The sequence below is a fragment of the Drosophila persimilis genome, unplaced genomic scaffold (assembly GCF_003286085.1).
Source record: "Drosophila persimilis strain 14011-0111.01,24,50 unplaced genomic scaffold, DperRS2 tig00000002-arrow-pilon, whole genome shotgun sequence".
Lineage (NCBI taxonomy): Eukaryota > Metazoa > Arthropoda > Insecta > Diptera > Drosophilidae > Drosophila > Drosophila persimilis.
Genome location: NW_020825289.1, coordinates 3,817,413 through 3,830,055, shown reverse-complemented (window position 1 = coordinate 3,830,055; position 12,643 = coordinate 3,817,413). Strand labels below are relative to the sequence as shown.

The 12,643-nt window shown below is 45.1% G+C and overlaps 1 protein-coding gene across 1 annotated transcript in view; it reads left to right on the top strand.

The window, feature by feature from the left end:
* Positions 1–3,165: 3,165 nt before the first annotated feature.
* The window catches only part of LOC6590280 (rap guanine nucleotide exchange factor 4), a 36,259-nt gene continuing 26,781 nt past the window's right edge, over positions 3,166–12,643 (top strand). Inside the window, exons 1-4 of the mRNA XM_026986923.1 lie at positions 3,166–3,602; positions 4,985–5,401; positions 8,844–8,986; positions 9,078–9,172. Coding sequence (XP_026842724.1) covers positions 5,367–5,401; positions 8,844–8,986; positions 9,078–9,172 — 273 coding nt within the window. The 5' untranslated portion in view covers positions 3,166–3,602; positions 4,985–5,366. The remainder of the gene's footprint in view (positions 3,603–4,984; positions 5,402–8,843; positions 8,987–9,077; positions 9,173–12,643) is intronic.

Sequence of the window (12,643 nt, the reverse complement as noted above, 5' to 3'; positions counted from 1 at the left end):
CCATTGCGTTTATTAACTTTTGATTTACCAGGATTTTCAATGGATTTTGGCAGCATTTAGAACAGATTCGATTGGGTGCAATCTAAATATTGTGGGAATTTACAATGTACATACTACATCAAATACGGCTCAGTTGCCGAATGCGAATGGCTTCTGACTAGACAAATGAGAAATAAACAGGCTATTTCCAATTCCATTAAGCGTTTAAGCACTCATTTAAAATGTGTCACATGTTAGATGGGATTCATTCAAGAAAAGTTAAATTAAATGCTTGTCCAGCTGCTTGTAAATATTTATGGCACATCGGATAAAGTCCAGGCAGCCCGTTTAAGTTGGTGGAACTATTTTCAGGCATCATGAAGCCTGGCTGGAGGTAGAATGTGTGTGTGTGTGTTCATTACCTTGTCATGAGAAGGCTCCAAGCAAGTCATAAACTCAGTTTACATTTTAGCTTGTGTGTTTCCGCGCGGGACCTCATATATCGGCTAATCAAATTACGCGGCCATAATTCACATACAAATTTGCATGGGGATAACAGGTAGGGACAGGCGGCAGGATGACGGTGTGGGCCACCTTAACAGGCAATTTGAACGCTGAACGTTGATTGAATAAGCGTTAATGCAACTAAAGAGTAAAGTGTAATGACTAACAAACACAGACACATACACAGACACTCTACCAATACCAGTGCAATCCAGCGCCATAAACACATTCTAACAGCTATCACGCACACACCCTGACAGGTGGACAGACTGACTCACTCCCTGTCATGTCCTGTGGAGCAAGTTAAGCCCACGCCCAGGACAAGGACAACACTGTGTTGTCGATCAATGTGCAACAGGATTTTCCTGCTAATGGCCAGCACACGGTGGACTGGGACAGGAAATGCCATTAGTACAGGTGGCAAGAAGCGCCGATAATGGGCAGAAAAAAAGAAAAATGCATTAAAGCTGCCGCAGAAACCAGACATTGTAACCTCTCTTATGACAGCCAGGCCGGGCCAGGCGACAACAGGATACTCGTACCAGCTGAGTTTATTAAGAACACATTTATCATAATTACCGACAGGGCTGTCGTCGTGCCGCGGCTCGCGTCCCTCGTCCCTCGTCTCTTGTCTCGCCTGCCCAGCGAACATACATACTCGCACTCGTCTACGGCTTGACAGAGAAGGCAACGTAGCCCATCAGCATGTGATGACAAATTCAACAGGCAAAGCGACCGTAAAAATTCCTGGAATTTCCTTGCAGAATGACCGAGCAGAACCGAAGCGAACCGAAAAAATATCTACGATGGGCAGCACATAAAAAGTGCTACAGACAGGCACACCACACACCCAAAGCGGTGGGACGTGGACGTAGAGAGCCAGAAGAAGTAGGAGAAAAGAATTTATACTCGTTGAGGGGGCTGTACTGTGGGGCCTGGTCTAGAACTGGCGGGGGGAATGATTCATGCGGAAATAAAGGCACTCGAGAGTGCCGTAAATATTGCGACTGGCGACCACAGCAACAATATCAAGCAGATACCCCAAAAGGTAGCAAAAACAAAAGAAAATCTTTGCATTTTCACACCTTTTCATGGGCATTGGCTCGGTCGACCGACTGGGATTGAATGGGCATCAGAGGATTTCCCCGCCTGCCAGTGACACATCCACGCCAGGACACATTGGACAGGCAGGCCGCTATCTGCCGCTGTTCTGCATTATTTAATTGACACGTTGATTGTTTTGTATTGCAATTCCATTTAATGTGCAATTCCAGCCAAGTGTGCTCACGCTCACACATCTGTATGTATGATGGAGCACTGGGCAGGGGGCAGATTGGGAGCGGGAGCGGGAGCGCGAGCGGAGGATGGTTGTCAGTCAGTCGGCCAGACAATTTGCCTGTTGAAGAGCTGCTCGAATGCGACGACTCACCAAATAAACGCTCAACAGTTTGTTGCCAAGAAGTAGCAACGAAGAGAGGAGACATGTGGCAGCAGCATGTTGCTGGGAGGAAATGAATGAATGATGGCTTCGAAATTCTAACGGGGGTTTAGCAAAAACACATTACAGAACTGATAGCTCTGATACAACTTGACACACTCTGCAGATAAATTTATAAAATAAATAAAATACATCTTACAAGATTACCGCTAGATCAATTATATTCGATCTGGCAGGTATGTGTACATATACATATAGGACAACATAGCCCCAATTAGTCTAAGGTTTTTAGATGAATACAAATGAATATTTCCAAGGGGGATCGTAAGGACTCAAATTTATATCCTAGTCAGACCTAACGCTCAACACCCGAAACTTTGTCTACGATAGATTTCTTCAAGGATGCTTATCGGTGCAAAACTTGAGCTGAACAGTATTCTGTTTGCCACAATGGTTGAACAATTTTAATTTTTTTTATTCAGTTAAAATGAGCTTGTCTCATTATTTTTTTCCTTTTTTCACTTTTTACTTTTGAGGCTCTTTTGGAAAAAAAACGGCATTTGGTCAAGAAACGATGAACGAATAAACAACAACAAATCACAATCGATAGACATCTTTTTAAAATATGTTAAAATGAAGTGGAAATATTGAGAAAAGATTCCACCCGCACAATCGATTAATCACTTTCTGAATTGGTTATAATACAAATGATGAAATTACAATTAATTTCAGATATTTGTTATTGAAATCAGAAATAGCTCCTTTTTTTAAATCTTAATTTTAAAAAGACAAATTAAAACATTTTTTCTTTGTATAATTCCTATATCAATTTGTACAATACAAATCTGGGTAATATACTATGTGATCGAGTACTACTCGAGACATTTTGACAAAAGAAATGCAGGTTTTTGCCAACTGTGTCTGCTATTCAAAACTTGTTGCTAAACGAAAAACGCGCCAAAATGTTCGAATTGAAGTGTCGAAAAAGAAGAGACGGAAGGAAAAGGGACAGGTAAAAACAAAGAGAGACGCAAATTCCGCACACAGCCACCAGCACTGCAGTCAGCGCCAGTGGGAGACTTCCAGCGATTTTCGGGGACGCAGCCACAACCCACCTCCACAGAGTGCGGAGGAAAAACTCACCTGTTAGGCGCAGGACAGCAGTGTGGTGAAGAGAACACTTGCTCGGGCACTCGATGCTCGGCGAAACAGTTGCGACGCGACTACGAAATGTAACGGATGTGCTAGCGGCTCCCCAAAAAGTTTCAAAATCCCCAAGTTAACTCAAAAACTATTTGTATATACAACACAACTCTTTGAAAAACAACTGGGAAATTTCAAACATAAATTAAAACAAAAGTTATTGTAAATACAGTGTCAAAAGAATTTTTAAATTAATTACCCATCGCTGTTTTCGCCTTGCGTTGTCGGTTTTTGGCTGCCACGGAGTGTGGGCTAAATGTTTGGACCTGGAAAAACGTTCAGTTCGGTTCAGTTCCGCTCGGTTGTGTCGGAGGAGTGAAAAGATTAAAATTGAAAACTGAAAACTGAAAGGAGAACGGAGTGCGGTGTACGGAGAAGTGCCGTTTGGGTCCTTTTAGTCTTCGGTTTCCGCTTCTTCTGATAATTTTATTGAGTTTTCCGCCTTGTTGATCACTCGGAAGGATCGCGCTGTTGAAACGTAAGTTCTGATTCATTGCCCAACTTTTTATTTTGACAGCTGTAACGGCAGTAGTCGAAAGTTGAAACACATTTATGTTAGCTCAAAAGTTTTCCCTACTGCCGTTTGTTTAATTAGAAACTAAGTTGGAAAACCCTAAAGTGGAAATTAATCGAAACATCTGTTTCCCAACTGCCAGCATCCGGATGCCCGATTCCCGATTTGCAATTCCCGACATTAATTGCATTCAAATTTCCCGCCGCCACTCGGCTGACAGGACCAGAATAGCCACCATTTTTTGGGACGTGTGCTATAGTGAGCACTTATCGCTAGGGCCCACGGAAAAGAGCGACATCATCATCAACGGCGTAATTATCAGGGTGTTCTTCAGATATAAAGAGATACGATACAGAATGTAGCATAAGCTGGGGCACCTTCCGCCGCCCACGGTGACGTATACTTGATGGCCAGCTTAATTATTCATAAGAGCCGCTTCACCAGAGACTGACAGTAATTATTCCTTCTGCATTTGCATTTTTCCTTTCACTGCATTTCCCCTGCCATGAGTAAGTGTGTCGCCGCGTCCCCGCTCCCCGTGCCTTTATAAATAATGTTTTTTTATCCATTGACGCAGAGCCATCTAGAAAGTACGGCCGCCATATAGATATACTCGCAGATAATGGATCGAATGGGTAAACACAACGTTTGATAGTGGCTTGTGCATTAGGGTGACTCAGGCAGCCCGTATGATCTGGAATCACGTATTTTCTGCTTACATTATCCAGTATTTTTGTCCAATGGTCGCTCAGATAAGAACAGATTGAGAAGGGAAATCAGATTGCCTATTGACAGCACATTAAGTATACGCAGTGTGTGTGTGTTTATTTGTTTGTTTCTGTTAGTGGAGCAGGAAGAGCAGCAGGAACAGGAGGAACAGGGGGAGCAGGAGGAGGAACGGGTAATCTATTGTTATCTAGAAAAAACTATTGTTGTATTAGTTCCCCCGACAGTTTAACAACTCTGTCTCTCTCTTGCATCAGTCCCTAGCTCTCATTGCTTCAAAGCTTTTTTTACAGATCCTGCTTTTGTTAAGAAAAAAACACACAGAAGCAAGCATTAGGGCCTTGAGGCCAGCTGTCAGCAGTTGGCAACACATTAGTACGGGCAAAGCGAAGGCGAGAGCCGAGAAGCGACGGGATAAAACCTTTTTTTTTGGAAAATGTAAAAGCAACAATAAGAACTGACATTAGTGCCAACAAAAACCAGCTTTTACATCTGTTTGTGGCATTTGCTATACACATACACATACCATATATCTGACTTTAAAGTAGCCATTTAGACTAATTTTTGGGCTAACACTAAGTGAAATATAACTCAAATTTTCTCGTATTTAACTTTTGCAGAACTAAAATCTATTTGAAAACTTCGTGTACACCGAAGCTAGAGCTTTCCTTCATCCTGTCCTGTCTGTGCTGCGGATTGGAAGCCGCACTCTCATAGTCTGAGAAGATCCGTGGCATGCAGCTTTCAAAGGGAATCGCAAATTGAAGGCAGCAGCGCGAACCGAAGCCACTGCGTGGAGGAGGGGGCCACGGCCACGCCACCATTTTCCGGTATTTTGATTTCGATTCGCGTTAATTTCCCCTTCGATTTGTGTTCATCTGCGGAAACATTTCGGTTCGCCATTTATGGAATGCCCGAATAAAACACTCGAAAGTTCAATACGAGGAATTTGCTTCGAATTAAATTAAAAGTGCGACCGGAACGTAATTAAAGTCATTCAAAATGGCAATGGAATGGATTACTGCGATGGACAAACGGTGAGTAAAATGTGGAAAAGCAGCTTTGAATCATGAATATTGTATATATGAGGATGATTTCAAAATAATTTGGAAACGGTATAATAAACTAATCCGAGAACTTTATCTACCTTTGAAATGCCTTTCCGCCGACACATTAGTGGATTATTTTTTCTCTGTTTATTTTTGCGGAATACTCTGCTCTAATCCCCCGTGGCATAATTAAAACATCCAGTTGGAAAAACTCCCATTGCAATTATAAACTTTTGTTTAATGGAAATTACAAATTTTCAAACTTAAACAGAAACTTTCTCTCAGTCCAATTGGAGATGCCTTCAAAATGCACAATTTCTTAAATTTTCCAACAGATTTTCCGCTCGAGTGCACGAGTTTTCCCTCTGGCTTCTGGTTTCTGGCGCTCGCTCCTTGTTTGCTCAAGAAGGACACACAAATACGGAGGGATACATGTACGTTTACTACGTGCAATGAAAAGCTCGACAAGAAATACAAACAGAGGGAAAACAGGAAGAAAACGAAATGGGAGGAAATCCAAAATGAAACATTTTTAAATGCTCACGTCATGCTCCCGACATTCATTTGTCAAGAGGCAGCAGCTGCCCCATTGAGGCAGCCTGACAAACGGCAATCCCCCACCGCCCCCTTCCAACTATCAAATGCTGGACACAGCGTGCCATGAATTATTCGCTTTATTAAATCACCATTCCAATTCCCTTTCGAGTCGTTGAGATGTCACATCCAATGCAATTATCATCAATTAATTTTGTGCCCAAATAGCAATCGAATTGAAGCTAAGCAGGAACCGTCCATCGTATGGGACGAGTATATGGGTATTTTTTCAAGCGTAAATGTAAATGGTCCTCAATTAAAGGTCCTCCACTTGATGATGCAATTTTCAATTCGAGTTTCAATTCGAGAATCACTTGGTCGAGTGTCATTGTTAGCCTCCTGCCACCGACTGCTCGTCCCCTGGTCGAGCATTATATTACATTGCTCATGTCCAAGCGGGGCGTGTCCCCGGCCGCCCACACCATCAATCACGGCAAAGGGGCAATCTCTATGAATTTCATGCTCTGTCAACGCCTAAACGTTTCGCCCACGTTCGGTGTCGTCCGGGGATCGGTATCCACTCATATGAAAAAGGAAAAAGGGGAGAAGGTCAAGTGGCAAAGGCTTTGAGCGGATTGTTTACCCTGTGCCTGGGGCAAATATTTGCAGTTCACTCCCCTCCCTCCTGTTTGTCCCGCCCAAACAGGGATTGCAGACTGCATTGGAACCTGAATTTATAATCAGGCTACTAACTCGGATTGCTTTCACACTTTAAGGACGTGCCTTAACACGCGAGTAATAAATGATTTAATTTAGATAAAATTAATGGGTGCCACAGAAACTGCAAAGAAGGGAAAGTCACGCAGCGAGAATCTTTATTTCTTTTGGCTGGTAATTCGTATTATCAAGAGCGATCTGGGCTTAAGCACACCTGCAGGACGGCGACAGGTACAAGGACAGAGACAGAGACAGAGACAGAGACAGAGGCGGAGACGGACGCAGCCCCTAGCTCACAGAGAATTCCAAGCCAGAGGCAGAGTTAAGTGGCACTGCCAGACGGCAATTGATATTGATGGGGGATGCCGGCGAGAAGTCGTCTTACTCACAAGTCGAACCCACAGCCCCCACATTTATCATACGCAACGTGTGGCCGCCGCCAGGCACGACTGATAGGAGTACATGAATAGGACTCGGAGCTTGTATATATGTAGATGGCTTTAAGGCTGATAAATCTCTCTTTGAGTGTGTCTGCTGCTGCTGCGGCAATTACAAATTTCCAAAAACTAAACTTTTAGGGCGTGTGCCTAAAAACCGCAAAGACCATTATAATAAACAACCGGGGCGTCCTCGGCGGCTGACTGCCAGACTATGTTGCGCCCCAACGCGCTTCCGGCAAACGGTTCTTGTTCTGGTTCTGCTGTTCTGGTTCCTCCTCCTCCTCCTCCTCCTGTTTTCCTGGGGCACTTAGGCCATGACGGGGACTGTTTGCTTAACGACAAACCCCAGGAACGGGGCACTCGTGGCGCCTTGTCCTTGTCCTGCCCATGGCTTTCCCTGCCCGAATTGCCGCTTCTAATTCTACTGGCGAATGAATTATGTATGAGCCCCGGGAAGACAGGCGCTCGGTTACCTTCCACAGCCAGTCAGCAGGCTGCAGGCAGCGAAAAGTTGCTCTAAAGGCAGCCCAGGCCAAATGGAAGCCGCCCCCTCAATGCAGATGATGCCCTAGCGAATGCCGACTTATGTTTTATTTTTGATTTGCAGGAGAAGCACCCGTCTCTCACAGTTTTATGGAATTTTTAATTAGACTGCAGCTGAGCAGAAAGACAGCAGGGACCCGGGCAATCCTTGGTGCTTTTGTGTAGTCCTCCATTGTTGAGTGTCCTCCATCTTAGTTCGATATTGCAGGAAGAGTTTAGGGCTAATGGTTTTTCATATAACCGAAGAGTCTCCACAGCAAACACAAAGGCCACGAAACGAGAGGTACACGGGAGGGAAGGAGGAATGGAGCAAGAAGGCACAGCCACTAGTAAAAATAAACAGGAAGTAACGTAAATTTTAGGTTAACCGGAGATTGAAATACCCTTTCAGAAGTCATCCAATTATCTTTGGATAGTCGTCCATGAAAATGCTTTGAAACAGCTTGTATCGACTGAAGTAGAGATCTACGATTGATTCTTTTCCTCTAGAGTAAGATAAACACTTGACTGCCAAATCTGGAATGTATCTGCCATAATTATTTCTAGTTTGCCTTCACTTAGGGTATCCTGAAAAGAAACTTGTCTAAAAGTTCTCGCTCCGGCAATTAGATTTTGGCGCTGCTGGGTCTTTTCTTTTCCCTTTTTCTCTTTCCCTTGTTTTCTCTATATTTTTTGCGTGCCTTGACCGGCTTCCATTTCCGGCTAGCCTCTTCTTCGGACACGGACACTCTTATATTTATTTATGCATTTTTCAATTGACAGAAACACAGAGACGCAGAGAGAGAAGGAGAGGGGAAGAGGGAAGAGGGGAAGAGAAGCTGTGGCATTTGCATATTTAATTCGAGCACAAACCATACACAAATGACGTTGGAATTTTTAATTTCAGTTTATTGTTGGACAACTGCCCCTTCCCTTGGCCCTTGCCCTGTCCCTACCCCCCACTGCTCTGGCTTTTTGTGTATATTCTTTATGATGGACTTCGCGTAGAGCCAGGGAATTATAAATGGAAAATACTCAACTAGATTTTACTTTGAGTTTCCCTTTGGTCGATTAGGGTCCATTGTTTGGGCGAGCTGAGGCAGAGCTTGGAAAGTGTTTAACAACTTGGCTCTGTCTCTTGGGCTTTCGTTTATTTGTAATTTTACAGAAATATTAACCTTCAACTTGCTTAACTTTTACTTGAAATATTTCTGCAGTCCTTGCGATCGCAACTTGCGTGATGTGGAGCTAATCTCGTGCCGCCTGCGTCGCGTGGAACCGCTGTGTCGCCTGCCCGGCTCGGCTCTCCAGCAGTTGGCCATGTGCGGGTTCTACGAGGACCTGGAGAAGGGCGTCACACGTAAGTGGCAGTACGAGTAGTGGCAGCTGTGATTAAATATGCAGGCTTATGAATTCCCACCATTTCTCCATCTCCTCCATCTTCCTTTCAGTTTTTCGCGCGGGCGAACAGGGACGCTTCTGGTATGCGGTCCTGGGCGGCTCACTGGAAGTTCGATACCATGCACACGCCGATGCCGATGGCAAGGTAAGTTCCGTTCCTTTCCGTTACTATCCGATTCGTGCAATGCCTGGGCTGTGTGGGAAACAATATGTACAGCTCGAACAATATAATTGATAGCGATTATAGGGCCTCCCCTTCCCCCGCACACGTTGCATATCCGATGTAGTGGTATGCATGTTCAATATGGCTGGAGTCGACTGGCTGTCGTACGGGGGTTTGTACGAGTACGGTCTAAGCCTGCTTTGGCTGTGGGTCCTTTATCCGTCGAAGCGAACAGTCGGTAAAGAGGAAACTGCTGACAACGGCGAATAGTCCGACATCCATCTGCAGCCACTCCTCCGGACCCACAGCCCCGTATCGTATTGGTTTGTGGCATTCAATTTTTTCCGCTTCGGTTTTCCCCCCTTCCCTTCTTTCTGGCCATTGTGCTTGCCACAGCAGCATTAATTTCCGCCAGGATATTGGCCAGCAGTTTTTTTTTCAGCTCACTCCTTGTGTGCTCGTTGCCCGGATTCGTTCCGAGAGGTGTCTGCTAATTGAAACGGTTCGAATTGGGTCTGAGGCTCTGGCCGAGTGGCTGCAATGGAAATTCGAGTATTTATGGTTAAGTGGGGCATGAATGGCCTGCAAAATGACCTCAACTTACTAACATGCTAGCCTGTGCTGGCCGTCTGTGGCCATGGAAATGGGAAATGGGGAAATGCAACGAAATTTATTCGAGGGATGGCCCATAAAGGTATCCTTAAATTGAGTTGGAATGGAATTGGCTAAGCATATATTCTTATTCCCAAGAAAAGAACATTCTTAGCTTTCTTTTCCCTTTCCCACTTGCCCCAACACGATGGCTTCCTGTTGCTCTGCCCACTTGGAAAGCCCGATTTCCCTCTCATTTCGTTTAATATTCAACCACAAATCTGGTTTCTACATAATTTGTCCATCTGATTTGCTTTTGGGGAAAACAAGATGTGGATTTCCAGCGGGTAGCCAAAGCCTCTGGCAATTATAGCATAATAAATCAATTATTCGAACACAGCCGCAATGTAGAAGACCGAGATCTATGGAACTGTTTTTAGGATTGCTGTTGTTTTTGACACTTTGCGCCGCGAAGACGAGTTTAATGAATTTTTTTCGTGTTGGAGGTTGGCGTGCGACACGCAAAGCCCACTTTCCAGATCTGGCTAAATATAAATGCAGAAGGGAAAATCACAGTCCCAGTGCGCGGCTCCCAATCCCTCAAAAACAAAGAAGCAGCCTATCAATAGCCACACAATTAATTTAAAGTGATGCGACGAGAGTGTGTTCATCAGAAAATATCGTATGAGTAGAACAGAGATACAGATATATACAAGTACAGATACAGATACAGATGGGCAGACACATAGGAGCGTTTCAAAATTTATGTGAGACCCCGACAACGACACCGACACCGAGAGGCAGCACCATTTGGTGCGAGTTCCGTTTTGAGTTTTGAGTTGTTTGGATTTTCCCCTTTGGCCTGGGATCCGTCTCGGTTCCCCTGATCACGTGATGGGGCTAATTTCGATCTAATGAAACAAGAGCAGGGGCAGGCCTTACTTGAGTGGCAGTGGAAGCAGCAGAAGCAGCAGCACAAGCAACGGCACGAGCACCGGCACCGGCATCACCAGCAGTTACAAATTGCAACCAATTTATAAATGTCTGAGGAGACTTTGAGCTCGAGAGCTGCTCAAGACGAAGACCAAGACCACGACCAAGTCAAAGGCAGACCGAGCGTGGGCGTGGCACTTGCAGCTTTCAACCTGTGCCACATGGCCGTCATAATTGAATAAGATTCTGCAAAGGAAACTGCATTTGACCCTGTGCTCAAGCCGCTCATCTTGGTCGTATCTACAAGATACGTGTGTGTACGTCGTAGAATTACAGCGTTTTTGGTCTGGCTCTAGCCGACTTCCACTACATAATTAATCTTTGTTGTGCCGCAGCCACAAACATGGCCGGATCCAATTAAAATGATTATATAATTATGGCCGGAATGCCCAGCGCCGCCCCACCCCTTCACTGACACCGACTGGACTGGCCATCAAACTAATGAAAATGCTTTGAAAACTGAAACTTAACCCACATATAATTAGCCATCATTAGGGGCAGGTGCAGGTGCAGGCGAGCAGCGGCTTCCTCCGCACAAGTTTCGGGGCCGGCCACCCAGGGCGCCCCGAATGGGACGAGCATTTGAAGTTCAAGGAAAATCGTAGGTGTTGGAAGTCCAATATTTCTTGCTCCACAGCTTGGAGAAAGCCTCAACCAAGTCGCTCCCATTGTTCGAATTGAGAGACATTTGTCGGGGGCTATATAGAACAGACATCGCTTACAGATATGGGAGTGGAGTGCAGAGGCCGCCACAAAGCCGCAAGCCGAATCCATTTGATTTGCAAGAGCAATTTCCGGCAAGGCAGTTGGAAGCCGGAAGCATACGAGTTTTGGTCAAGAGCCGCCTGCCATAATCACCGAACACAAATCAAAGATACATATTGTGCTCTGACCTCATTCGAGATGCCACAGATGCGAGAGAATCTTGTGGCCCAGTTCACAAAACAAAACGTTTAATTAGCTGCCAGAGAACAGATTTGAGTCTTCGAGACTTGGAGGCAATTTTGCGACCAGTTTTGATGAGCATGATTTGCATATGATGGAATCAGTCGAGAAACTTGGCCAAAACAACGTTTACAGCTACGTCGTCTGGCCATTTCCTCTGCTCTAAGTTAAATCTAATCATTGCGGCAATTAAACACATTCACACCGGCAACTGGCATTTAATGTGGCAAATAAATCTGCAGGAAAGCCAAGTCAGTCGGATGAAATGAGCCGTCAGATGGGAGGGAAGCAGCCCAGTGCAGCGACGATGCCAAGTCGAGACCTGCCTGCCGCTACTTGAGACAGCGCTGACAACAATTTGTCGCTTTTCATTTGGTTCTCTCCGTCTCCATCTCTCTTTCTATGCGTCTCCCGCTATGACGTTGACCCATAACGATCATCATCATCAGCATCATCCTCCTCAGGTTCACAGAAATGTAAATTTAAACCGAAACAAGAAGGGGAAAAGCAGGGGAAGCCCCGGGCTCTGCTCTCCCTGCTCTCGTTTCTGTTTGTTTTTCTGTCAAACAAGTTGGGCCGCTGCTAATCTGGGCAGCGACGCTGGCAGCGAAGTTGCCCACATATGCGCTTGTGCGCGACCAAAACGGAAAGTATCTTTCGGATACACAGAAATTAATACGTGCTGAACACTTCAGCGGCACACAGCGCCAGCGCGATCGTTGCTCCAACTGCCAGAGGTTCGCATTGCGTCGGTTGGGTACGGTACGGTTCCGCGATTAAACCGATACCGATATTGTATCTGAATCTGTCTCTGTGAGTTTACCTTTTGCAAAGCAAATGAAAATGGCTGCGTGGGCAGCGCCAAAAGATACGCGCGCGGGCGTTCGCCGAAGATCAAAATAAACCAGTTAAATTACGGGTATC